Source organism: Blennius ocellaris, assembly GCF_963422515.1.
Source record: "Blennius ocellaris genome assembly, chromosome: 14".
Classification (NCBI taxonomy): domain Eukaryota; kingdom Metazoa; phylum Chordata; class Actinopteri; order Blenniiformes; family Blenniidae; genus Blennius; species Blennius ocellaris.
Genome location: NC_137663.1, coordinates 25,421,739 through 25,449,505, shown reverse-complemented (window position 1 = coordinate 25,449,505; position 27,767 = coordinate 25,421,739). Strand labels below are relative to the sequence as shown.

Genomic DNA, 27,767 nt, shown 5'->3' with positions numbered 1-27,767 from the left:
TTCTGGGGGATTTAACTCATTTAAGACACAAAACTGGTCAAGCGATGTGCCCGGGTTACGCGTAACAGAGATACAAGGAATCCCGAAAGAAAAAAACAACCGGTTTTACTCAATCCCATTTCCAAAACTCAAATAAAACATGGACAAAGGCCAAATTGTGTGGTCAACCACAATTGGTGATGGTTTGAAACTATAAGTGGATGTATCTGCAATAATAGTCATAGTTTCTGGCTTGGCTCCAGTACTAATTCACAAAGTATTTGTGGAATTTGTTTTTCTGATCTTGTCTGCAGTTCATGTTAACACTCAGGGTTTCCTGCTGGTGTAAAAGCTTCCTCCTCAGTGCGTATGAGAGTGTGTGTGTGTGTGTGTGTTGTTTTCTGTATATCTGCGTTTATCGTCTTGCCTACAATTCCAAATAAAGTTTTCCTCCTTTACTTTTTGTTAAAGTGCTCTATAGAAATGCTTCCCTTCGACTCCTCATCCAAACTGTTCCACAGTGCGACTCCACAGACTGAAACACATACTTTTAACAGTTGTATGAACAGAATGCTTTTTTTTATTTTTTTTAAGTTTAACTTTCCTGCCATTAAACATTTTCGCAATATTACCCAGAATTAAACTATTTTAGATCCTGAAATTTTAATGCTTGTGACTTTAAAAACAGCGTGCACCCGATTCAGAATGTGTAAATATCTTATGATTATGCTTATGAGGATTACTTACCCAAGTGTTGATTGATTTTGCGCCTAAAAAAAATATATATCAGGTGTTCAATATTTGGTTAAAATTTTTTAAATAACCTCAGATTTTCATCCTTCACGAGTTAAAAAAAAAAAGCCATCAGCTGAGTGAGATTATCATTCAGGTTTAGCAACCTATTGATTCACGCCACACCCGTGACTTAACATCTCAGCTGTCATCATTCTATCTTTCTCAGTTGAACCTGAGGGGGAAACCAAGCAGGAGCTCGACCTGAGCAGGAGTGGATGTTGAGGAGCTTCGTTTTTGCTGTTAAGGTCTGAACTCTTTGATTTAATTTTCTTTGTCTTTGGAGCACTGACAAACAGAAGTGTCTGTTTTCTGACTGCGCAGAGGACTTTTCATGCCGAAGGGAGTTAAATTAGACTGTTTGTGTGGTTGAACGACAGAAAACTGTGATTCCGATCAAAGTGTATCCCTGAAAACTGTTGACTATCGGGGGGTCAGAATAGTGTGGTTTACACTATATTATTAATATTACTTCTCTGCGTGACACTTCTTTGAGAGGTGGAGGAGTTGGATCTGGTTTCCACAAGTTGCATCTAAAATAAAGAAGGATCTCCGTCTCAAACGCTGACACTTTATGAAGATTCGGGATCATTTCTTGTCAAGGTTTGACGAGTTGCCTGAAGACGTCCGTCTTTTGGACCAAACGTTTAGCGACTTGCCAAAGCAAGTCAGTTAAAAAGCCTCATTGATCCGTCCCAGGAGTGAATCACTGCCAGGGAGGCTCATTCTGCTTCATGGCCGGTGAAACTGGACGAGCACTGAACCCAGGGTTCGAATTACAACGTGGCTTTCGGGGGAGCCCTATTTTACGATCAGACCTCTCAAGTTTGTAGAATAGGTATTGCCAGTGTTTTTAGAGCTCCCCCTAAATTTTTCAAATTAGGCTTTCAGGGGAGCCCAGCTCCCCTTAGCTCCCCCGTAATTCGAACTCTGACTGAACCCCACTGAGTGACGAACACTGTTGGTGGTGTTTCCACGTCTGCTCCTCCTCCACCCAGATAACCAGTGAACACATGACGCCAGCGTCAAAGGTTTCAAGGGGTTTCAAGGGGTTTCAGGGTGGGTCTGGCCAGGGTTCAGGATAAATGACGTTCTTCTTCCAAAAAAGTGATCAGAATCATGTTATTCTGGGTCTTCACTCCATTCCATCCTGCCTTGGGGTGATTCTCTCCTTCTGATTACACAATAAAGCGCAACAAGATCATGAAGAGGAGAGAGGGAGTGCCAAACTGGTTCTCTTGTTATTTTCTGTTGGCCTTTTTTAAACAAACATTTTGGATAATTGCTTGATTACAGAAAAATTAAATAAAATGCGATCCTCAGAGTTATCTTGTCCTCAAATAAGATCAGTTACATCAAACTTCCACTGATGAGGATGAGAAAGAGTGGCTGCGTTCCTATTTTGTGTTCATAGGAAGAAGAAACCAGGTGTTTTAGTTGAAGAATTTTACTTAATGACGTAAAATGTCGATGCTTTGCGAAATCTACATATGCATATTTCACCAAAAGGATATTTGGCAAAATTCCTTTCATTTAGATAAAAATTAGAAAAATGTAATTTTTCCCCATAAAGCTAATTTCATACCTTTACAATGAAGTTACATACAAAAAGTTTAACTGAGTTTAAAGTAGCTTTTGTGGAATTTTTTTTGTTTTGTTTTGTTAAGTGCTTCTATAGTTTTACTGACCTTATTTGATTCCCTACGCTCTCTTTGTACCTTTGAGTCAGACTGCTGAATGTTGTTTTCACCTTCTTGAAAGCCGGTTCAGATCAGAGAGAGAGTGTCACTTGGGGCCAGTTCTATTGCCACTCCCAGAGCCAAAGCAACAAACAGTGTCCACTGACAAAATGCTGTCAGTGGACTACTCAGAGGATCCAAACGGGAACAGACACAGAAAATCAAAGCATTCCTTCATCAAACAGTACAAACAAAACCTGTTGTACAAGTGCGATTCCTGATAAGACCTTCAATTGAGTCCATAGTCGTCGTGTCATAAGCGAGAGATGTATATGTACAAACAGATAGATAGACATGGGGTGAGACCGAAGTAAGTGAATCTGCTCTTCGCTCACTGATTGTAATTGATTTGAGCAGCGGTCTCTTAGACCCTGTCCACACGGTAACGCCGTTTCATGCAACGGAATCATTTTGGGTTTTTTTGGGGGGGCCGATCGGTCACACGGCGCAGAATTCAGGAACCTGGAAATCGGTTTCTTGGAACGTGAGTTCGAGAGGAAGGACAAGCGACAACATCACCTCTGCTTTGAGGTGTGGATGGGCAACACGCAAGTTTGCTGAAAAAGATGTCATTGCCTCACCCTCTCCTCTCTACGACGTCACTGAACAAATGCTATTTGGTTTATTAAGACGAGCTGTTGAGTTCCTCAAAAGCCAGTTTTTACAGTTTCCTGTACGAGGAAATGGTTTCGTCGTCTCTCACCTCGAAATAGGCTGGATGAGATGCCAGCTGGGAGGTCCGGTTATTCAATATTATTTAATGTTCTGGGTGTGTGCATGGCTTTATAAAGGATATGATTTGTTTTCTTAACAGTGACAGGTCCATTTTATCGTTTGTGGTTGTGACGTTCAAGTACAGATGTGTTCAAGTGCAGTTTTCTAATTTTTTTTTTTTATTTAAATGATTTTAAAAGTTCTTGTAATTCCAGTTACAATGGTAAAAAATGAGAAATAAACCTTAATTGCATTTGAAAGCGTATACTAGCATTAGTGTGTGTATTATCATTACATTTGTGGTAAATTTGGTCTCAAAAATGTTGTAACACAAGATATTGTACTGCAAAAACATGTTTATCGTCACAGGCCTGCTCTGGAAGGTCCCTTGAAGTGTTGGAAGCATTTGGTTGGAGACGTAATGGAAACAGTTGCACGCTCTCTTTGCCAGCACACTTTGTCAAATGCACAAATTCAGCAATTTTTGAATGAAAACACTTAAGTTACTTAAGTTAAAGGTAAATTAATTCATAGTTCAAACCTTGGGATGGACGTAACTCTTCATTGTGATGTGACCAGACCAACTTCGTGGATGTACATGAAAATAGCTCCGAAGACCACACTCAAAGAAGACCTCCAAAGGTTTAGAATCATTTCAGACTTTGTGACTGGGAGGTTCCGGCTGGTCTTTCTGACTGTGTGCCATGTCGCGTGTTGTTTGTCTTACAGATCGTGGCACGACTCAAGACAGGATGTTCAACAAGAAGCGGTTCTTTCTAATCTTGTTGATTGTTGTGCCAGTCACACTGCTCCTCCCAGTTTCTTACCACACCACCATCGCACCTTTCTTTGGCGCAAGACGAGGTAACGTTTTTTTTTTTTCCGCCATCCTTCATTGTATTTGTCATTATTCTGCATTTGTTGCCGTTCATGTGTGATAATGTAAAAGCCTTTTGAGGTGCCTTGTTCAGGTTTTTTTATATCTCCAGTTCCAAAAAGATTAGGATAATATCGATATTGTTGACCGTGAATCAAAAGCCTTTTAGAGAGGATGACCATCTCAGGAGTAAAAATGTAAACAGTTCCACAGGTTGTGGGATAGGTACAGAAAAATACGCTTCAAAGTAAAATTCTGAAGAGTTTAAGATATACAGTACATAAAATCATTGGCCAGTGATTTCGATCAGTGTGCAGCAGCGGGATGTTTAACACAATGATAGATATATGGCCCCCTCTTTACACGACCACATTTCTAGTGACCGCGACTTGTCTGTCAAAGACATTTTTTGCAATTACGCGACAGCGACAGACTGACTGACAACAATGTAGTTAGCATGCCAGGACAGGAGGGGGCGCTGTTGCTCGTTTTGGGAACGAAATCACACATGTACTGTATGAGTGCAGGGAACAATACGCGATAAACGTTAACAAAATAGAGAGTACGCAACAGTCGTATGGACTGATGACGAATCGGACGAAGTCATGGCACCACGGAGGCCGCCATGTCTTTAACAATGCATAAGCAGAGGACCTATTTACCACGGCGGAGGTGCGCATGTGCAGCAACAGCGCTCCATAGCCACTGGCTGTCTCAGGGCGGAGTTGCGAGCGTTCAAGAAAAATTCCACCTTGGGAGCTGGAATTCAAAAGTCAGGGTTGCAGTGGATCCAGACACTGGTGTCGTGTGTAAACAGAACCCTCATAAGTGATAAGGGGTGGCATGGCTCGGTTGGTAGAGCGCTCGTCTCCCAATCGGACTGCTGCGGGTTTGATTCCCATCTCCAGCTGTTCACATGACATGGTGTCCTTAGGCAAGACACTGAACACCAAACTGTTTTCAGTGGAGTGACGGCGCCTTATATGGCCGCAGGCTGTACTGACTGTGAATGTGATGAATGATGCAAAGCGCTTTGAGGCTGCTCACACGGTTGTTCATTCATCTTTTTCCTGAATAGATATCGGTACCAGAGAGATGGTAGCTCTCAGGACTGTCCCCCATCCTCAGGAGAGGAACAAGGAGCACTGCACTAATAATGTCTACGTTCGGCCCCCGCCCTGGTCCCACAGCCTGCCCACGATCTACGTCATCACTCCGACATACACCCGAGTGGTGCAGAAGGCGGACCTCACACGCATGTCCAACACTCTGCTCCACGTGGCCAACCTGCACTGGATCGTGGTCGAAGACGCCGACAACAAGACCAGTTTGGTTGGAAACCTCCTGAACAGCACGGGGCTGAACTACACCCACCTCAACGTGCACGTGGTCGAGAAGATAACTTCCAGAGGCAGCAGGCAGAGAAACGTGGCCTTGAAGTGGCTCCGGGATACGTTCAGATTAAATGACAGCCATCATGGAGTCGTCTTCTTTGGAGACGACGACAACACGTACAGTCTGCAGCTGTTCGACGAGGTGAGGCGATTGTAACGGGACGCAGCACCACCCTGTGGGTTCTCAACTCTCCCCACCACACTGGTTCCTTGACCTTTATTGTCCGCTTAAGCAGACGTTCACAAACTAAGTGATTACAGTTTATTGTTGGGTGCTTTGTGGCAAGTCAGCTCTCCGTCTGTCTCGGTGGGGAACAGACTTGCACAGCAGCTGTTCCGACTTCATCTCAGATGTCTCTTCTCCGAGTCCCGGCAATGTTACAATCGATGCTCAGTACTGCCGTTTCCAGAGTCGTCACACGCCCACGCTATAACCTCGCCTCTATTTCCAACAACTTTTAGCAGCCCAGATGTGGGACACATTGTTCGGTCAGTCGGCTTTCTCAGGGTGTTGGGTCGCAGCGTTGGACATCATCGCTTGCAGCAAATGTGCACCTTGCTCGTCCACAAGTCAAAGCAGAGGCGGCGTCTACACTCTGGAACTCATTCTTAAAACAAACCCGCTTTCCCGACTCCTAAAACACTGTGCTGTGTGGATGATGGGGTTCTAGAAATGGCGTTTATCCTGTAGAGGCACATCGAGCGGCAGTGAGGATGAGGAGGCAGACGATGAAGAAGAATGGTCAGAGTTGAGACGAGAGTCAAGTTCATCGTTTATGGATTATGCTGTACCAACCATATTTCTATGTTACACTTGCAGTAATCTTGTATTTACTGTGATTTACTGCTATTATTAGAACTTTGACCATGATGAATGTCCAAACAAAATTCATCTGCCGAACACGTCGGTGTAGTAAAGTATCTGCCTCCTCATTCCTTCCTTTGTCTTTTGCGGTAGTTGATGAAATCGAACTTATATTAAATAAATCACTTGTATTTCTGTCTCCGTTTTACTTTTCAGATGCGCTATACTGAAAAGGTGTCCGTGTGGCCCGTGGGTTTTACGGGAGCTATGCGCTACCAGTCCATCAAAGTCAACGCCTTGGGCAAAGTGTACGGCTGGGAGACGAGATACGCTGGAACTCGACCCTTTGCCATCGACATGGCGGGTTTTGCTGTGAATCTGAAGCTGCTTCTGTCCAAATCCAAGGCAAATTTCAGAGTGTACAATGTAGGAACGGGGCAACAGGAGACCAGATTTTTACAGGATCTGGTCACTATCAACGACCTGGAGCCCAAAGCTGACAACTGCACCAAGGTAAGAAAAGAAGGTTTTGAGCGTGATTTACATGTCGTGAAAAACAGTATTTGTTCTTTGAGTCGTTGAAGGTGCAGTCTGTAGAAGTGGTTACTTAACACTTAACACTGGTGAGGCAACATATTCCCAGAGAGTCAGTCAATCTGGTGATTGACTGACCAGATTTGTCCCCCCCCCCCCCCCCCCCACACTCGATTCAAAGGTTTGGATCATTTTTAGACTAATTTTCAAAGACAATACTACACAGTGAACCTAAAAGTGCCTCTTATGGGCCAAAAGCTCATCTTAAATGCTCTGTATACATACTGTGTTGGCATTTGACTGTATTCATATTGGCTGTTACTCTACTTGAATCTGCTTTTTCTTCTTACCCGCAGGTTTTAGTATGGCACACTCGCACTACAAAACCACCTGCTTTTAAATCTCAAGGAGACCCCAACATTGAGACTTGACACACTGGACCGGATCCAGGCATTAAGCCCCCTGCACACTGTGAAAGTTTTTGGGGGGGGGGGGGCATTTTTGGACTAAACTGGTGGTCCTACGTCACACAGTGAGACACTTTCAAGGACGGCCATTGTCGTGGTGTTTGACGAAAGACAGCCTGCAATCAAATTCAGACGGTGTCCGACGTGTGGGGTGAAGGTGGCTGCTGCTGTGACCCGGGTCCGTTTGTTTTGTCGTTTGCATGTCGTGTGTTTTGTTAGAGACCGAAACGGTAAATGCTCGTACCTACCTCGTAGGTACCTACGTCGAGCTCCCTTTGCAAAATCACCATCTCAACTTGGCTTCTCACTCTGAGCCGTGTCCATTTTCTCCTCCTTCTCCATTTTCTCTTTCTCTCCAAAGTTCAGTTTTCAGTTCATATTTATGTTTGTGACATGTTGTTCTTGCGCAATCACGTCAACCCACCTCACCCTCTCACCCTGCACACAGCAAACTCCATTTCTCGGCTTAGTTTATGTCCTGCAGTGTGGCGGTCTGTGAATTTATAGGAATGTCAAAATAGCACAGTGTGTAGGAGCCTTTAGTACGGGGGCATTACCGTAGCAAAGCTACTTGTCAATGTGTATGGAGAGTTGGCTGTCTACCCGAACTGAGATCCGTCTGTGTGTAAAAGAATTTATCAACGTGAACCTGAATAGGTCAGTAATTATGTAAATTAAAAAAAAAAAAAAAAAAAATTGCTCATCTAAGACTAAGAGTTGTCAATATGTACAAAGACATTCATAGTTGGAAAATTGACATGTTCGGGTGGCTTCACAATTGGCTGTATTATTTTCACTGCACTTCAGACTTGACAGGATTCGAAGCTGTCGAGCGAGGGGGAGGCTTCTCTGCCCCGAGTTCGGGCTCACAGGCTCATTCCTTCTGGCTGCTCCGCTGACCTGTACCCCAGGAAGTACAGTAGCAGCACAGTGACTCACGAGAACATTTTGAGCATACGTGTCATTGTGGGCTAGGGTGGAGACGAGCTTAGCCATGGGAAGCAATCAGCTAGCATCTTAAAATAAACTTTGTTAAAATCCCTGTCCCACTGACAGGATATGGGAATGTGCGTCACGAGTGATCAGCGTGACACCACATTCACTAATATTTACTTTCGCACTAATGTGGTAGTAACAAAACGGGTCTTTGGGTAAACTAATTATTACAGCCTGGTCACTGGATTATTGTTTCTATTCATTTGCTTCAGTTATAGTGACGCTGTAGCCTCACAGACGATCCAATCCAGTATCGGTATCGGATCCCGATGCCAATGTGATTCACAGATCGGTAATTTAAGATCCGACACAGATTTCCAATTCGTGAAATGACTCCACAAGCGTTTCCCTGCCAGCTGCTCTGGTCGCTGGCTGCAAACTGTGGAATGGATTTCCTGAACGGAGGCGGGTCTCAATGAGACGCAGAGTAATGAGTCAGGAAATCCATTCCACAGTTTGCAGCCACCGAGCCAGCGTAACACTGGTGAGCAGTTTGGTTTTTGTTGTTTTTTAACACGATTGAAAACCTAATTACAGACAGGCAAATTTTGAGACGACTTTTGCAGATGGTTTCACTTTGATAGATGATTTTTTTCACATATGAGCAACTCTCCATACTCATTGAAAAAAATTTTTTTTGCTCGAACACTGCCCCCATACTTTAGACACATTTAGAAATATCTATATAATAGTTATAAATTGTGGGGCAAATTGTAAATAAAGTTTTTTACATGTCATGTTGTCGTTATTTGTGTTGATGGTGGTGGTTGTAATAATGATATCTCATTTTGCCCTATTTATGTTCAAAATAGTCATATAAAATAATAAATAATAATAATAAATACTATGTGTATACACCGATACCAGCATCGAGTGTGGGCTCGAACTCGTAACAGATCCCGGTGGCAAATGACATGGCGCCATCTGTCATGTTACAGCGACAATTGGACCAGCAGAGTTAACAGTAAACACATTATATCATATTATAGCTGTACAAGTAGATACACAGTTTATGCAACACCAACAATTACACTTATATTTCCCATTAGTATTTATATACTATTAATATTACAATACTCACCATTACAATAGTGATATTTCTCTGCATTTGGGCCTCGCATTTACACATAAACAGAGCTACGACTCACCACAAACGGTGATTCCTGAAAACTCTGGCCACAGTGAAGATCTGGATAAAATCCGAGTCTCTGTTTGCATCTAAAGGTGGCAAGGTGGAGATTTACATCACAATTCGTGGTATCCTGTTTTTTTTTTGCCAGGATTCTGATTGGCTATCATGGCTTCATGCTTCTTGCTACACTGCCCCCTACAGGGCTGGCTGCTCATAGCAGCTCTGAACCAGCTGTTTGTGTGCGTCACTTTACTTTTTTTTTGTTTTTTTTTTAAAGGTAGAGAGGGAAATAGCCATTAAATATCCATACATGTGAACGTGGCCTGACTGTTCCCCACTGGCTTCACCTACCTTGCACACAATCTCACATGAAAGATCTCATTTGACTGAGAACACAGATTGAATGTCAATGTTTACATTCCCCTCAGTTTAAATCAGGGGTCTTCAACCTTTATGACCATTATAACCATTTCATTGCTACAATTTAGAGAGTCTATCACATTTTTTAGTTTAGATTTATTCCATGCATGTTACCAATTTAGCCTATTAGCCATTTGTCTTAAAAAAAATGTTTTTTACCATTTTACATTTTTTTACTGCCCTGAATATATATATATATATATATACACACATACATTATTATTATTTTGTTTATTTATATATATATATATATATATATATATATATATACAAACACATTATTATTATTTTGGGGTTTTTTTTCAAAATCATTTTTGTTTGACTGTTCTTTTTTCTCCTATTTTTGAAAATCATTTCGGACTGCAAATGAAAAATGAAAAAAAGAAATATATATTTCAGAGAGCCGCCACCGAGCAGCTAAAGAGTCACATGTGGCTCCATAGCCGCTGGTTGCAGCGAACCAACAAATCCTATTTTATGTTTTATGAGCAAGAAATGGCCTTTTTTTTTCTTTCTTCCCTTTCTTTCTTTTCACGGCACATCCAATGCGACAGCTGGAAAAACACCGAAACAAGTGATAAAATACTGAATACTGACCAATTTTATTGAAATTAGACGTATTACTTTTACAAAACCTCACTCACAGATATCAGTCTGCACAAAGACTATTCTCTTCTTACAATAAATTGCACGCCGGTCCAAAAAGTGGTCCACAGCCGCAGGATTCTGAGGCGTGAGACGAGAGTTTGGGGGTCCGGGGGGCTTTGCTGTGTGGAAGGCTTGTGACTGAACATTCAGGAGGTATTAACATTATATACATCACAGGAAAACAAAACCCCAAACATCCAATCCTCTTTTGGGGGGGGAGGGAGAGGGAGGGGAGGGATCACTTCTTTTTGCATGAGCTGGCAGGGGGGGTGGGGGGTAGCAAGCAGGTGGAGGCTGATCACCCGTTTGTTAGGACGTGAAGGCGTTTGCCGTCTGACTCCTTCCTCTCAGGCCGGCGGTGTCGTGGTTGAAGTGAAACAAACACAACGTGGATGCAGCAGTTTGGCAGTGTCGTCTCCGCCGTCACACTGAAAAGGGCTTCGGCAGCTTTTTTTTTTTTACCCTCGCCGGCGTGTCGGAAGCAACATCGGACAGGGGAGGGACTTTTTTTCCATTTGGGGGGAGGGGGTGAGACACCGAGCGACACTTTGATCATCTTTTAGGGGTTGTTTTTTTGTTTTTTTTGGGGAGCAGCTTTTGTAAAACCTACTGAAAACGCCACTGGAACCAGCAGCACTGCTCCTGGTTTCTGCACGGACGGCACACCGTGGAACACGTCCCGACACGCGTACGGCCGGCAAAGCTCGACCGTGCTTTGCTCGCGTCAAAGTAAAAAAAAAAAAAAAAAAAAAATCAACAACAAAGAAATCCTTCTCAAAAAATTCCATGTTAAACGACATGATCTGTTGTGTGCTGGGAAAGGAGAGTCACTCAAATGGCACATTATACAAAAAAAAAAAATGAAAATGAAACCGTGAAAGGAAACAGGAAGTCCGGAGCCGAGTATATAACGTGTTTTGAGCGTGAGGCACACCGAAGGTGTCCGGCCAATGAAAAGGAGCCCGAGATCAGATTTTTTTTTCTTTTTTTTTTTCCCTTAAATACAACAAACAAACAAACAAACAAACATGTAAACCCTTTCTTCCTGAACCTACTTCATCTCCGATGAGGGCAGCCCCCTTCCATCACTGCGCCGGCGGCAGTCTGTGGCGGGCGGGGGAGGTGTGCGGCGAGGCCAGCCTCTCGGACGAGGCGGACGAGGTGAGGGACGACTGCAGGTGGACCGTCTTGTGGAAAAGCTTGTTGCTGATCAGGACGACGAGGGAGAAGAGGCGCAGCTGGAAGTGGCTGGAAGGGGAGAGACGTGACGGGGTGAGCGGCGCGGGGGGCAGATTGAAAGCGTGCGTTTGTGGCGGCGGCGTGTTGGTTTGACACTCACTACAGCTTGGTGGGCGTCTTGGCCTCGTTGGCGCTGATGATGAACAGCGGGAACAGGATGGAGAACAAGCAGCCGCTGCGCAGGGAGAATGAAGAAACGTGACAGAGAGTTGGAAGGCGACTCTCTGGTGGATTGTTCTCACTTTTCTTTTAAGTCTGAATTCAACTGCGATACCGTCACACTTGTTTACATCTCTTCTGCTCCACAAGACCTGAACCTTGGGGATGACTGGATCAAATTAATCTCCTTTATTAACACAGCGTTTGTGAACCTCGTCAAAGTGTAACTTGTCTTTTACGTTAAAAAGAAAAGCAATTTAAAGAGCCGCCTGAATCACCTCCTAAAAATCATTTTGCCTCCTGTTTAACATCACTGTGTAAAGAAAGTGTGTGTGTGTGTGTGTGTGTGGAGCGCGAGGACAACGTTCACCTGATGATGTACGAGGACGGCAGGGCGGTCAGCAGAGCCATCGGTAAACCAAAGCCGAAGTAGTAAGGCCAGTTCCTCTCGATGTTGGAAAGCCGCTGGTGCATCTCGATGCCTGAAAGGAACCAAGAGTCCCGCGGCGTCACGCGGCGAGCCCGAGGATTCGGGCCGACGCGGCGGCGGCGGCGGCGTGACTCACCGTGGTTGAACCAGCGATACTCGAAGCAGTACAGGGAGTAGAGCAGAGACATGTGCAGGAGGCTGACCATCTGTCCGATGGCGTCGATGGGGAAGAGGCTCACAATCATACCCTGCAGGACCACACACACACACACAGCCATTACTTTTGACATAGATGAGGAGAGAGGGCGTAGTGTTTTAACTGAAACAAAGGTCGCCCGAGAAGTGTGATATCCGCACCTGAATGAGGAAGAGTGCCTGGAGGAGGAGGTTGAACAGCATGTCTGCGATGATCTTGCTGACGCTGGGGAAAGGCTGCGCTTTACAGCCGGACACTTCGAAAGCCAGGTCGGCTATGTCCTGCAACAGAGACACACCCGGATATCCAGATACTCAGTCGTTGTGGTCGTGGCATGCCAAGAGAGTAATTTCCGGAGGTCTGAAGATCGAAGAGGAGTGGATCGACATTTCCACAGGCCTGATCAGCGCCATGTGAAGGAGATGTGTCGCAGAGCGAGGAAAATGGCAGCCACAACAGGGTAAGACACCTTTGTGAACAATATTTGGGAGAAATAGGCCTCATGTGTACATAGAAAAACTGTTGTGGCCAGTACGGCACCGTCTGATGCCAAATGTGCTGTTCAGAGGGTGAATTGCATGTTTTCATTACAAAACTAACCAACAGCACCCTCAAGTGGCCAAACGTGAAAACTACATTTTTTTTCTACCCCTCAGCCTTTACTGTAAACCAGTGCTTCTCAAATGGTGGGCCGAGCCCCCCTGGGGGGGCGTCAGGTGGGGCATGAGGCTTAAAGACAATTAAAAAAGGGCCCCCAGCTCATTTTATTAATTTATTTTGATAATTAGGCGATTGTATGCAGAATGCTGGTACCAGCAACTCATACAGTGGTTTATACAGATAAATAAATAAATATTATCAGGTTCTCAATGGTCGTACAATTCAGGGGGGGGGCCTGAAAAAAATTCTGTCCTCTAGGGGGGGCATGACAGAAAATAATGGAGAACCACTGCTGTAAACAGACATCATTTCCAAAACATTGACATGGAAACACAAAACTTTCCTGAAAACAATGCTTTTTGTCGTGTAACAGGACGGGACGGGGGGGGGGCCTCACCTGGAACCAGATGGCGTTGACTATCTTGCTGAGGACGAAGAGGGGGAGCACCCAGAGCGCGCTGAATACGGAGGTCAGGAGGAACTCCAGCCAGGACCACACACTGCCGTGGAGGGAGGGGTCACCTGCGGCAGAAAAAAACAAACAAACAAGCAGCTCTGTTGTTCCGACTCGATGTGGGAGGACTCCTCTGTGCTCCCTCAACTCCGTGCCAGATACGTACCGATGATTTTGGCGGTGAGAGTCTGCAGCAGTGGGATGAACACCCGGTAGAAGAGAAACAGGCTGAGCTGCAGAGACGTGGAGAGGTGATACACTTAACTCCTCAAACGAAACGTCATACTGGAAACTGTTTTCAACCCCGAGCATCGAGCTCAGAAGATAACAACGGTGATTTAAGAAAATTGGACAACATCATGGGCTTCACTTAAAAGTTCTCTAAATAAGAGTGCTTTGTTTTTGTTGTATAACTCATTGATTGTTCCATATCTGACCTATTATATTGAAGTGTGGGGAAATGCCTGTAAAACATACATAAATCCAATTTTTCTTCGACAGAAAAGAGCGATTAGAGTCGCTAGTGGAAGTGGTTACAGAGACCATACTGATCCTTTATTTAGACGACTAAAAACACTGAAATTTAAAGATTTAGTGGAGTACAACCCTTCTAAAAAGCACGTTTAAAGCTCATCTGGAAATTTTACCGAACAAATTGCAAAACAGATTCCCCAAGAGAAAAAGTAGATACGAACTGAAAGGAACTGAGGTTTTTTACAAAACCCAGGTTTCAATCGGCCGTAATGGAAAAATGCATCTCAATGGAAGGAGTCGGTCTTGATTGTAAAACTAAAACTTCTAAATCCATTGATGTATTTAAGAAACTTGTTAAATTATCAATGTTACAGAAATACGACACCGCGGAGTAGCAGATCAACCTTATTTATTTATTTTGTGTTTGATGTTTTGGAAAAAGACGCTGCATGTGAATGAACTGGAACTGTAAACGATTTTGTGTCGATAAGGGGCAGACATACGTTTTACTTCTTTCTGCTCCTTTTCATTCATATGAAATGCCTGCTGTTGCGTTGTTTTAAATGGATGAAATAAATAATGAAATGAAGTGTCTCACCAGAAGACTCCTCCGTTCCAGGCACAGCACTGGACGATCCTGCTGGCTACTTTGGGTTCACTGTGAGAGAGGAGGGAGAACCACACTGAGCATGGCGGCCGAACGCTGACCGGGAACTCGCGCTCCGCTTCAACGCGGCGTTTCTTCTTCTCCCAGAGTCAGACCAAGTCGTGACTGACGGCAGGAGAAGCCGTGGCGTTTCGGCGCATAGCGGGAATGAGCAGAGATCGGGACTTCAGGAGATCCAGAACTAAACATCTGATTTTTTTTTTTATTGTGTAACTTAAGACATTAATAATGTTATTATACTATAAAAGTAAGGATGCACCGAGTTGTCTGACATGCTAAGTGGTTTTGGGGCTCACACACCGGCGATGCTATATGCTAATTATGATTAAAGTATGACTCATACACTCATTAACAGCAAGCGTGTGTGCGTGTGTGTGTGTGTGTGTGTGTGTGTGTGTGTGTGTGTGTGTGTGTGTGTGTGTGTGTGTGTGTGTGTGTCACCCAGCATACACCGGCGGTCCCCCAGCTCTTTGTTGCACAGAGGACTGAGTATAAGAAACCTACATTTTGTGCAGACCAGCAGTATGAAAGGACTTTAACAATGTATTGCGGAAAAAAAAAACAAATTGAAGGATTTAAGTGCTGGAAAGAAGCGCTGATGGAAGTGTGTGTGTGTGGTTTTTTTTTGTTTGTTTTGTTTTTCAAACAAAGCTCAACGCTGACTAGCAGAAACTTAAATGTACAATGTGGATTTTGTGGGAAATGTTTTCTGTTAAATCATCACTGGACGCTCATCCTGCAGCGTGGAGAGGCTTTCCATTCAGGATCTACCGGCACATTAGGAACGACTCGGCACATCTCGGACTCGGTGAGAAAGCGTAGCAGCGTCCATCCCCCGGCCTACTTGTCTGGTTTGCGTTCCTCACTCTGTGCCCGTCTCTGTGCCAAGGCCCCGCTGGCCCTTCTCCTCCGCTGCTCCTCCCTTTTCTGCTGGATGCGGGGCGTCCAGCTTGGAGATCGTTCCGATCCCCAATATGGAGTCCTTGATCCCCTGGAGTAAGAGGGCAGACGGGACGTGGTTGAGAACTCGTCACACGCAGTTTAATATAGACTTAGACGTTCTTTATTGCCATTGCACAGTACATCACACAGTCAGGGCCGCCCGTGGCCAAAGTGGGGGCCCTAAGCAGGATTTTATTTTGGGGCCCCCCTTCCAATAACATAATAATAATAAAAATAATAATAATAATAATAATAAACTGCAATTACTAACGAATCAAATGAACAGCCTCTATCAACAGTGGAACAAACTGTTTATGCCACAAAGTTCTCTCTCTCTCTCTCTCTCTCTCTCTCTCTCTCTCTCTCTCTCTCTCTCTCTCTCTTCTCTCTCTCTCTCTCTCTCTCTCTCTCTCTCTCTCTCTCTCTCTCTCTCTCTCTCTCTCTCTCCTCTCTCTCTCTCTCTCTCTCTCTCTCTCTCTCTTCTCTCTCTCTCTCTCTCTCTCTTCTCTCTCTCTCTCTCTCTCTCTCTCTCTCTCTCTCTCTCTCTCTCTCTCTCCTCTCTCTTCTCTCTCTCTCACTCTCCTCTCTCTCTCTCTCCTCCTCCTCTCTCTCTCTCTCTCTCTCTCTCTCTCTCTCTCTCTCTCTCTCTGGGTGGGGTGGGTGTGGTCAAGAAGGATCCCGTGAGCTCTAATATGGAAGACTGTTTGAAGAAGCAGATAAGCTGAGGGGGGAAAGAAAAAAAAAAAAACAAACCACTAAAACAAATCTCTCTGAAGATTGGAAATGTTGACTTCGTGCCGTCGGAGGACAGGCGGGTCGAGTTCAGGCTGAGCTGATTAACAGTGACGTTGAAGTTCAATAGTCCTCGTTTGTTCTGAACAAACAGACACGGAACCTGCTGTTCCTCAAACACCTCGCAGGACCTCAGCCCGTGCGTCACTTTAACTGGATGTACTTAATTACAGCCTGGTCAACCGCAAATGTAAAATGTACTTTTTGGGAAGATCACACACAGAAGCCCTTTGTGTTTTGTTGACGTTTCTGTTTTTCAAATGAAGGCTCGTGACGGAAGGGTTCACATTACGTGCACCTAAATATATATAAACAAACACTGCAGGACATATGCAACATGAGTCGATAAAGCAGAAACTCAACGATGGGCAGACACACTGAGGAACATAAGCATTTGAAACACCCTGCCTGCCATTTTGCAAGTTCTCCCACATAGAAATAATGGAGGGGTCTGAAATGTACATCGTAGGTGTATTTCCAACGTGAGAGACAGAATTTTTATATATATATATATATATACTTTTTTTTTTTTTTAATTCAGGAAATCACATTGTGTGGTTTTGAAATAATATATTGTATTTTCTTGCTGCACATAGATAGATAGATAGATAGATAGATAGATAGATAGATAGATAGATAGATAGATAGATAGATAGATAGATAGATAGATAGATAGATAGATAGATAGATAGATAGATAGATAGATAGATAGATAGATAGATAGATAGATAGATAGATAGATAGATAATTCCTTTATTCATCCCCAAAGGAAATTGTCTTGTTGCAGCAATCTGGTACACGAACATTATAAAATACAATAGAATAGTAATAAAAGTAAAAAATATAAAAAGACATAAAGTAAAACACAGAACGGAACATGGGCACTTAGAAATAAGCAGGAGATAAACGCAAGATAAATAAATAGTAAGGTGCAGTGGCAGAGCCATTAGAAGTAGGCATTATATAATAATAATAACAATAATACAGATAATAACAGTGTGAAATAGTGTACAATACTTGTGTATAGTACTACTAATAATGGTAGCAATAATATAACAATAACAATATTGGTAGCAATAAAATTATATATATATATATATATATATATATATATCAGTAATAATAATAATAATAATACCAATAGTAATAGTATACTTATAATAATAATAATACCAATAGTAATAGTGTACTTGCACATAAGGAGGGAGTCCTCTTTAGCCTCTTCCAGTTTCTAACCATCGCTCCAACAGTTGATCTATTTTCACTAAGCTGCTTGGCAGTTGCCCCGAAGCCTTTTCTCGCCCTGTGGAGGTCAACAATTTGGTCTACGGTGTCTTTTGACGGCTCCTTGGTCTTGCCCATGGTAGCAGCTGGAGTCTGACTGACTGTGGGGTGGACAGGTGTCTTTAGTCTTGTTTAGTCTTCCACATTTCAAAATGTGTCGAAGGACATTAAGACACGGCTGAAGGTCTCTCTCTTCTGACCTTTGGCTGGGCTGCCGTTTCGCAGCTGGATGCAAGTGAACTGGAAGGAGTCGATCACAACTATCCAGGTTTTGTTTTGGTTTCAGAAATGGGATAAAGTAAACTTTGTTTTTTATCCTCTCAGGATACTTTGCACTGCTGCTGGAGCCCCAGGCACATCGTTGGACCATTTTTTGCATCTTAAATGAGTCAAATAGCGCAGAAGAAAAAAATGTGTGGCCAGCTCGAAAGTTCTTTATGGAGCTAAGAATATTTTTCCACAGACGTATTTTTAAATCTAAAACTATAAAGCAAGTACGAAGGAGAAAATATAGTAAACACAGCTCAATCCTAACAGAAATAGCTACCAAATTTATCTCAGATACCGATTTAAGGCAACTTGAATATCACAGTTTACAACCTCTGGATACTGGATTGAAATAACACATAATCAATATCTATTTCATTGTGTTTGTCCTCATTTGATCTAAACATGACCTGGCCATTAGCCCGACTATAAAGGGCCTGCAGGTTTCTGGAACATACTGTGTACATACTGAAAAAAAAAGCTTCAGCATGTCAATAAAATCTTTGACAACAACTATTTTGTAGAAACCCACAAGTGTCTGCTTGCTTACCGTCGCAACATTGCGGAGGAAGGCCCTGACGCTGTCTGTCATCTCTGGACCAGCTGCAGATCCATCAACTGCAGAAGGAGGGGGGGCTGGTGACCTGGTGGTCCGCTCTCATGGCAGGAAGGAGCTCACCCAGGAACCTGGAGGCACCAGACCGGGCAAGGATAGCTCATTGAACTCATGGAACAAACTTCTTTATGTTAAGAGATACTTCCTTCAAGCTAAAATGAAGTCGGCTCATAATTCGGCCCGTCACAGTAGTTCTAATTTTTCACAAGGCCTCTTGGAAGATTAAAAAAAAACAAAATAAAAACTGCCCACCCTAGATCTACAGATCATGATCGCTCCAACTTCACAATGTAAAGCCATTTAGATTTAGATGTGTGGTATCATTTTCTAACCTGTACAATACATCCCAGAGTTCACGTCACTTTTATTGATCATTACATTGATCATTTCCCCCAGGCGTGGTAGGAATCTCAGAAAGCTTCAATTATTCATCACTGTTATTATTATACACACAAAAGATATTACCTTGCAATGACAACTTCCCACATAGAGACACTTCAGCAATATTGCTGACTCACACATGATTGTTTACTGTTTTGTTATAAAATACTTTTATTACACACTGCTGTGTCATTAGCGAACAGAGGGAGCCTCATCATCTGCATTATTTATGTGTTTAATAAGTATTATTAAATCTCTGACTGTGTCTCGGTGTCGTTTATTCAGCCTGTGTTTCTTAAAAGAGACTATTTTGATAAGTGGACGTTAGCTCACATGATAGCTTCCAGTCTGGGTTAGCTGGTTTCCTCTCAAGTGTCGCTGATTTAAAGCCTAAATACCAAGTCGCTGTCGTGTCCAGCGGGATGTGTCTGCCCTCGTAATCTCTTGACTTTTTTGGGGGTTTGTTTTTGTTCTGCTGTTAGCTCGACGGCATGTGTGTGGCTAGCTAACTAGCGACGCTCAGCAACTCGTGTAAAGTGTTGCGTTTCGGCTTCAGACACCGCCTCAACACGCGGAGAGACAAACCTCGGATGGCCGCGGTGTCTTTCTTACCTCATGCGACAGGCCCGGGGTTGTCACAGCTCGGTAAATTCGTCTTTCTGTCCCGGTAATGTCACAACAACAACAAACAACAAACTGCCCCAGACACTAACAGCAGCAGGGCCGAGCAAAACATATGGCGCAAGCTCCGACCGCGGAGCATTATGGGAAATGGAGTCCACCGTAAGGTAACAGTAATGCCTGTCTATTAAGAAGGTTCACTAAATCCCCCCAAAATAGTTATGTATTTATTTATCCCTTTCTCAAAATGACATTCAAATTAGATTTATATATATACATTTTTTTTTCTTTTTTTTTTTTTTATCCCCCGCCCCGCCCCCGACATGCGTCTTTCACAGGGCACTGGACCTAATCCCAGTTTCCATCTATACCCGGCAATAATTACAAGTGAAGATGCATCATTTTTGCATTTTTCGTGTCAGAAAACATTTGCGTTTATTTCACTCATTTCATTTCATTTTATTTATTTTGATGGGACAGTCCATATTAATGAACACGCTATCTCTCCACGAGGTTTCTGGAAATATTCCATATTTAGCACAAGGTTAATTTCCATCAGTTGGCCCACAGAAAACATGCAAGGTTAAAAATGTATAAAAATGACAGGAAAAAGAAAGTCAAAGATGATATAATAATTCTTCCTAAAAAACCTTCTTTAAATAGTAAAGTGCTTACTTAGTAGTCTGACTGGGGTAAAGTGCCCGTATGCAGACAGATCAGAGCATTTGTGTTACACAAGCAATATTTTATTTAGCATGTAAATAAGAAAAAGCCAAGAGGCTGAGTTTAAATGTAAACAGGTTTTCAGATTTTCTTTTCCCCCATTTTTGTTCATGAACTACGTACAACAACAAGAACAATGGTGACAATAACACATAACAATCACAATAATATATTTTTTTAAAAACCATCTTTTTGTGACTTAACCCTGAATGGAATATTCCTTCAAATATTTTTTTTTAATTTGAGTGTTTTCACAGTTTCATTTTCTAGACTTACTTTGTTAAAGACCGTGTAAATAGACTCCAATAATGTGTAATGTGCAGGCATGCGTGTATCATGAAAAAAATTTGATTTTCTGAAGTGATGTGCCTTGTAAATGTCTCACTCATGATAGTTGAGGTTAAGTGGGAAACAATGGCAAATGTATAATTTATGGTATCCTGCCCGATAAGGTTGATGGTAATTGAGGTCTGAGCACAGTGATTGGAGATTTATAGCTCATCACACTGCAAGAAATCTACATAGCGGTAGAACTACGACAAGTGCTCTGGTTGCCATTTTGTTAAAAATTGTCCAGGTTTTCAATTTGATGCAGGCAGCTTCTGAAAGTCAGCCAAGGTTATAGATCAGCAGCAAGTTGACATGTAGGTATTTATGGCTGGTTGATGATCAGATGGGCAGCCGAGTCCTGAGTGCGCTGTTCTGGAGCAGTAACTGCAATGAGGCGCTTTTGAATTCCGACACAATCCAGATGACCATTTCTTCTTCTGAAAAAAAAAAAACAAGGTTAAAGAAAAAAACACTAAGGTCACTAATCAGGATTATGAAGCAGCGTTTAAATGAAAACAGAAAAGTTTTGTTCCATTTTGGGTGTCCGTTTACACAACAGCTCAGAGTCACTGAAAATGCAACTTTTGTGTACGGCTCCCATTGGGGGAACTTTATGAAAATGCTCCGACTTCATCTCTATGGAAACGGGGGGAAAATGCAACTTTTTGGAAACGCTCAGGCTCCGTCACGGTGTCGATGGCGGAAACGCTGCTACTGCGCACGCGCACCACGGCCGAGGTAAATAGTTCTTCTGCACGTGTGCGAGTAGATGCACAGTGACAGCATTTCCTCCTATGTCACAATGCCCTCATAGCCTGGTAAGAATGCAGATTGATCCAAAGTTTTAGCAAAACATAGATTAAAACATTTCAGGTGAGATTTATCATTACAGCACATATGAGCTGAGGAAGCTCCGCCCCCTAAAAGCAATAAAATGTGTCTTCATGCAGTCAAGCTCCAAAGACATTTCTAAATGTGTTATTACCTTGGTCAGGTTCAGTGTGTCAAGTCTCAATGGAAGGGTTTCCAAAAGCACCATAGGAAATACTCGGCGCTGCAGCACGAGTGTGCCACACTAAAACCTGTGGTGTCAGAAGAAATCAGATACAAGCAGAAAAATAGTCCATACGAGTCGAGTCCAATACACAGATCCTATACACTGCAAAACTTCCTCCGAAAAAAACTACGAAAAAAAATATACTAAAACAAGAAAACTGATACTTAAAATGACAAGGTTTTCAAAAACAAGAAAATGATTCTAGCCCCATATGACCCAGTGTCTTGAAAACAGAATTTTTGGACTGAAAACAAGTATTATTTTCATGTGTTATTATTTTCAAATGTTAAAATAAGAAGATTGGACTTATGAAATGCCCGTTCAGGTCCTTTGATTGCTGGTCAGTCGTCTTAAAATGAGAAAAAAATGTTTGTTTTAAGCCAAATAGTACTTATGACTAGTTTTTAATGCTCAACGCCAAGACCATTCTAGCTAATAAGAAAATAAAATAATAATCATCTTAAAACTAGAATAATAATCCTAGCGGACAATTTTGTTTTAAGCAGAAATGACTTATTAGTCAAAAACAAGTAATTTTTCACTTAATTTAAGAAATTACATCTTGCCTAGATTTTACTTTTGGCAGTGTATATTTACATAAATGTGTTTGTTAATCAACCATCCCCAGATTGACCGACTCTGTAACCACTTCTACACGCTGCACCTTCAGTCACTCTTAAGAACAAATGTTATCTACTCCAACCTTCCCTTTCTCACCTTGGTGCAGTTCTTAGCTTTGGGCTCCAGGTCGCTCAGAGTGACCAGAGCCTCTAAGAACCTGGTCTCCTGATGTCCCGATGGTACCCCGTACAGCTTGAAGTCAACAGCAGGTTTGGACAGAATGAGCTGCAGGTTCACCGCAAATCCCGCCATGTCAGTGGCAAAGGGTCGATTCGGGGCATATTTAACATCCCAGCCAGACACTTTGCCCAAGGCGTTGACTTTGGGGGCCTCAAATCGCACACCACCCGCAAAGGCCACGGGCCACACGGATACTTTTTTAGTGTAGCGCATCTGAAAGGGAAAACAGGGATATAATAAATACAAGTTGCGTTGAATCCAGTGAAGGAAAGGTTTTCGGGGGTTTAAGGGGTGAAGGTGAGATTTTTCAGGAGCCAACGCATCCCTACTTCCTGTCTCTTAATTATCTTTGTCAATCTGACTCTATGCAACTATGGAGTATCATCCTCCTCCTCCTCCTCCTTCTCCTCTCCAATATTCCATCTCTCAACAAAATGAGAGTCTCTTCAGCGTCTCCATCAACTCTCTGGTTGTCCCATCCATTCCTGCCTTTATGTCAAACTGCCAAAACTTTACCTTTGTTTTATATCACTTCATTTTGTTCTGCCAAAATGAGTTTTCCTACTGAAGCTTGTACAACAATCACGTAAGCTTTAAAAAGAATTTAATTCCGTCGCCAGCATAAGTTAGCATCTCCAGTGAAATATTTGTTGCTCGCTACATTTTTTTTTTTAAACATTCACTGTGACAGTTTCATGATACTTTAAAAAAAAAAATGTATGTATTTATTTCCAAACATGTGCAAAAAGAGAAATAAACAAGAGTAACAAACGGAATGAATAAAAACAAAAAAATAGAGAATACACTCTCTCGTCATGGAACTTTATTTTGGGTCCAAACTTGGCAACAACTTCTCTCTCCGAGGGATTTTGTTTTAATCTCATGAGATTAAAACTGATCACTGATCCTGCAGAGGCAGGATCTCGATTGCACAGTGTTGTACAAACATTCCAGGCTGTCGGAAAGAGACGAGGTATAGCATGGGGGCGCGATGGCGCTGGAAACGACGACAGTGAGCATTGACGTTAAACTAGCCGAGAGCGTGAGAGTTTGTGCCGAGAACCCACAGGGTGGTGCTGCGCCCCGGTACAATCGCCTCACCTCGTCGAACAGCTCCAGACTGTACGTGTTGTCGTCGTCTGCAAAGTAGACGACTCCAGGACGGCTGTCATTCACGCTGAACGTGTCCCGGAGCCACTTCAAGCCCACGTTTCTCTGGCCGCTGCCCTTGGAAGTAAGCTTCTTAGTTATATGCACGTTGAGGTGGGTGTAGTTCAGCCCCGTGTTGTTGAGGAGGCGACGGACCAAGCTGGTCTTCTTGTCGGCGTCTTCGACCACGATCCAGTGCAGGTTGGCCACGTGGAGCAGAGTGTTGGACATGCGTGTCAATTCCGCCTTCTGCACCTGTCGGTAGTATGTCGGAGTGATGACGTAGATCGAGGGCAGGCTGTCGGACCAGGGCGGGGGCCGAACGTGGACATAATTAATGATGACCTTGTTCCCCCCTGGGAAGAAATTCTTCATAGTCAAAATGCCTCTGGCACCGATATCTATTCAGGGAGATAAAACAAGAAAAAAAAAAAGACAATGAGCCCCCGTGTGATGTCAGATACAGACACACATTCTGCAGCTGTGCTCAACGTGGGAAGGTACAAAAGCTGAGCGTTGAACGTGAGGGGAGCCTCTACGGGAAATTCACAGAAGATTAGTCGGTGTAATCTTGACCCACGCATAACCTCCACTACACCGCTGGCTGGCGACAACGTTATCGTCAATCGATAGCTAAAGCTCTTTTAGAAAGTACGATTAGTTTTGTTGAGCACTGTCTGACACCCTGTATTCACCCATTGAACGTTGATGTCATGTGAAACGGGTCTATTGTGGATTGAAGAGCCAATTATGTTTATTTATGGACGATACGGTTTAATATGCATTGCTGTCCGAGGACCTGCAAATCACTGGCCAATGATTTTATGTTTGATAGATCTTCACAATTTTATTTTGAAGACTTTTTTTTTCTCCCCTCCATGTCCCGCAATCTGTGGAAGGATTTAAATTTGGATTTCTGAGAGTCTTCCTTTCCAAAAGGATTTTGATTCATGGTTGATATTGATATTATTCTAATCGTTTTGTAATGGGAGATATAAAGAACGTAAATAAAGTATAACTATATTTTGTAAAAAAAAATTTGTTTGAGTAGATTTTAGCTTTTTAAAATGTTTTTATTAAATTTTTTTAAAGCCATGTTAGGTAATTACAACCACCAAGGACTTGATAAAATCATCAGCATACATTTGTTTGTCCGCCTGGATGTTTTTTTTTAGCAAGATTAAGTCAAAACTACTGCACTTTTTTTGTCATAACTTTCACCACAGGGAGATATTAGGCCATGGAACATTATATTTTGAATGTGATCCAACCTAATTGCTCTTGTTCAGTTGTGTTTTTGCTTATTTATTCTGTACAACTATTAGATGATTAGCAGCAAGTATAGTACACATTTTGAACATGTGACAGGTCAGAACTTGCCGATGTCGATTTCCTACAATTATGACAAAACGTTACCTTGTCCTTTACCAAGCAGAGACGCAATGGTGTCGTGGCCAGTAACGTGAAGGAGCAGTATAACTGGCACAATCATCAACAAAATTTTATAGATGCTTTTCATTTTCATCACCGACAGCATCCTGTCTGAGTCGAGCCACGATCTGCAAGACAGAACATGTGATATGGCACACCGTCAGAAAGATCAGTCCGACCCCTCCAGTCACGAAGCATAGACCTGTCTGAACGACTGTATTTATAAACCTTTAGAGGACTTTGAGTGTGGTTGGGGATTATTTTTTAATGCAAATACAGAAACTCCTTTCTTTTTTATTAAATTTCAATCAGGCTTCAGCTCACGTCACAGTATGAAGTCAGTTCTTCTTAAAGTGCACAATGACATCCTGCTGTTTTTGGACGCAAAGAAACCAGCGCTTCTGATGTTGCTTGACCTGACTGCGACGTTTGACGCCGTGGACGGCGCCGTTCTCTTCTTCCGGCTGCCTGAACATGTTGGTGTTCGGGACACGGTCCTCGGTCCTGCAGTGGTTCAGGTCCTACCTGACTGACCGGAGCTTTGTCGTGTTGGCCGATGACTATTCCTCCTCCTCTGCCCCACTGTCATCTGGGGAGCCACCAAGATCTATTCTTGACCCGGTCCTGGTTTCACTTCACATGCTGCCACTTGGGGTCAGTATTGCCCAGTATTGTCATTTCACCTTTACGCCGATGATGTCCAGGTCTATTTCCTGGCGCTCCCACATTCTGCCTCTGCACTTGACTCGCTCCATAGCTGCCTTTCAGATGCTAAATAATGAATGGCACAGAATTTTCTCCATATAAATGAGACCGAGTCTGAATTTGTTGTTTTTGGTTTTGTGGATGTCCCCGAGATTCAATCCAGAGTCATGGGCCCAGTCCGTGAGGCAGTCAGGGCCTTGGGAGTTGTCTTTGACCGAGAACTGAATTCATGTCAAGTCCTAGAGAAGGGGACTTATGTAACATTATCAAATAAAAATGTGCTTTTCCCTTCATACCAATTGCAACCAGCAGAGGCTTGTATTTTGACACAACAAACAGGAAGACCATGGCAGGAAGACATGACACACAAAACCCCAAAGAGTTGCCAACTTTGAAATATTAAACTAAATCGAGCTAAGCACCACAAACACACACAACAACACAAACATTACCAACACTAACAAGCCTAAAATAAAGACATTTTAAACACCGCTAGCCCAACTCCCATGATGCATTGCAGCAAGTGTTAATCTACCAAAATCAAGATGGTAAAACGCCATTAAAGAAACTTAAACAATGATTCAATGGCAGTCTCCAGGCTCTCCCAACAAGATCTATCTCACGACATGGCAGCGCATCCGTTTTTTATGTTGGAAACACAGAAATGCGGAGAAAAACAAATCAACTCGCACGGCAGAGCTGTCTGCAATGCTGACACCACTATTGCGGCGCCTCTGTAAGCCGAATTTGCATGAAAATACAAATAATTTTCCTTTGCTGAAGGTTGAGTGGCTCAAGCGTTGCTCTCCCATCTTTCAAAAGCTGGCGTTTTTCCTCAAAAGAAAGTTGTGATTCGGGACTTTATAATTAAAAACACCACATTAAAAACCAATAACACCACCTCACATGTTGAAAAAGCGCTCTCTCTCTCCATAGATAGGAAGCATGTCACAATCTTTTACAGAGCCCTGAACTTAAACTCACCTCTATCATCACAGCCCACAGGGCAAGCATGGGAGAGGGATTTAAAAATCACCATCAGCGAATTCGAGTGGCAAAAGGTTTGGTCCAATGCCATGAATATTTCTGTGTGCAATCGGACCAGGTCAATACAGCTCAGAATTGTGCACCGTATCCATATAACACCTGCCATTGAGAACAAAATGGACCCCAACGTTTCACCACTGTGCTGGAAATGTAAATCTGAGATGGGTAGTTATGTTCACTGCATCTGGTTTTGTGTTAAATTGCAGCAATATTGGTCCAGCATTGTAAATGTACTGTGTACTGTACTGACCTTTGCTGCTAGGAAAAATATCCTATCCTTTTGGATTGGTGAGTCTGCCCCAACTTTAAGATCATGGCACAATATAATCAGGGACTGCATTCCAAGTGAACTAATTACCTGTATGTCTCACTCAAGATTGAATGCATTTTACAGAGTCTGGGATCTTTATTTACAACATGTTGGTCCTACTGTATCATCAACGCTTTTGCGGGGATTCCCGAGGTCAGCGTGATATGCTTTGTGTACAACCTGTTCATCTTCTTGTACTGGGATGTCTGTGTTTTGAGCTGATACCTTATGTGGTTACTGTCAAGAATTGAGAAGTATCTTAATCTAGACAAATGTATATAGTGCTGTATGTGAGCAATTGTGTTTGTCATTTGTTTGAAAATACAATACAAATATTATAAAAAAAAAAAAAAGAAAGTTGTGAAAATGTCTATCGTCTCTAGCGCGATCATCCTACCTGTCATACCCCCCCCCCCCAACTCGCGAGAGAGCAAAGCAGCGCTCTGTCAATTCACTCATGCAATGTAAACAGACATGTAGCATTTAGCATAGCACAGTTATGTACAAAGGCAGCGTACCTGGATATGCTGGATAT

At 42.8% G+C, this 27,767-nt stretch overlaps 3 protein-coding genes across 4 annotated transcripts; 1 reads left to right on the top strand and 2 right to left on the bottom strand.

Moving 5' to 3' along the window:
- Nucleotides 1-946: 946 nt before the first annotated feature.
- LOC308139236 (galactosylgalactosylxylosylprotein 3-beta-glucuronosyltransferase 1-like) lies at nt 947-9,032 on the top strand. Of its 2 annotated transcripts, XM_080508600.1 has the most exons (5): nt 947-1,019; nt 3,954-4,088; nt 5,180-5,637; nt 6,517-6,813; nt 7,191-9,032. In XM_080508600.1, exons 2-5 carry the CDS (start codon nt 3,977-3,979, stop codon nt 7,263-7,265), a joined length of 942 nt encoding a protein of 313 aa, XP_080364726.1. In that variant the 5' UTR covers nt 947-1,019; nt 3,954-3,976; the 3' UTR covers nt 7,266-9,032. The 2 variants fall into 2 exon arrangements, with proteins under 2 accessions (XP_080364726.1, XP_080364725.1); XM_080508599.1 differs by lacking the exon at nt 947-1,019 and having other exon boundaries at nt 3,923-4,088.
- Nucleotides 9,033-10,435: 1,403 nt separating this feature from the next.
- Nucleotides 10,436-19,791, bottom strand: ei24 (EI24 autophagy associated transmembrane protein). Its single transcript, XM_080508590.1, is given in 12 exon segments — nt 10,436-11,745; nt 11,837-11,911; nt 12,266-12,377; nt 12,462-12,573; nt 12,683-12,802; nt 13,579-13,703; nt 13,802-13,869; nt 14,708-14,767; nt 15,621-15,715; nt 15,717-15,767; nt 18,612-18,748; nt 19,671-19,791. Coding segments are annotated over 11 exon segments (1,023 nt in total). The 5' UTR covers nt 18,654-18,748; nt 19,671-19,791; the 3' UTR covers nt 10,436-11,582.
- A 396-nt stretch (nt 19,792-20,187) lies between these two features.
- LOC308139594 (galactosylgalactosylxylosylprotein 3-beta-glucuronosyltransferase 1-like) lies at nt 20,188-24,114 on the bottom strand (the record flags this gene model as incomplete). The annotated part of the gene is made up of 4 exons (XM_080509056.1): nt 20,188-21,169; nt 21,718-21,814; nt 22,507-22,803; nt 23,692-24,114. 3 exons carry the CDS (start codon nt 24,112-24,114, stop codon nt 21,737-21,739), a joined length of 798 nt encoding a protein of 265 aa, XP_080365182.1. The 3' UTR covers nt 20,188-21,169; nt 21,718-21,736.
- Nucleotides 24,115-27,767: the final 3,653 nt, after the last annotated feature.

What these genes read in the sequence shown, in the direction of transcription:
- LOC308139236 (XM_080508599.1), top strand. Translation starts at nt 3,929, where the DNA reads ATGTCGCGTGTTGTTTGTCTTACAGATCGTGGCACGACTCAAGACAGG. An exon ending in TTTCTTTGGCGCAAGACGAG is followed by an intron (nt 4,089 to 5,179) that starts GTAACGTTTTTT and finishes TTTCCTGAATAG; the next exon opens with ATATCGGTACCAGAGAGATG. An exon ending in AAGCTGACAACTGCACCAAG is followed by an intron (nt 6,814 to 7,190) that starts GTAAGAAAAGAA and finishes TCTTACCCGCAG; the next exon opens with GTTTTAGTATGGCACACTCG.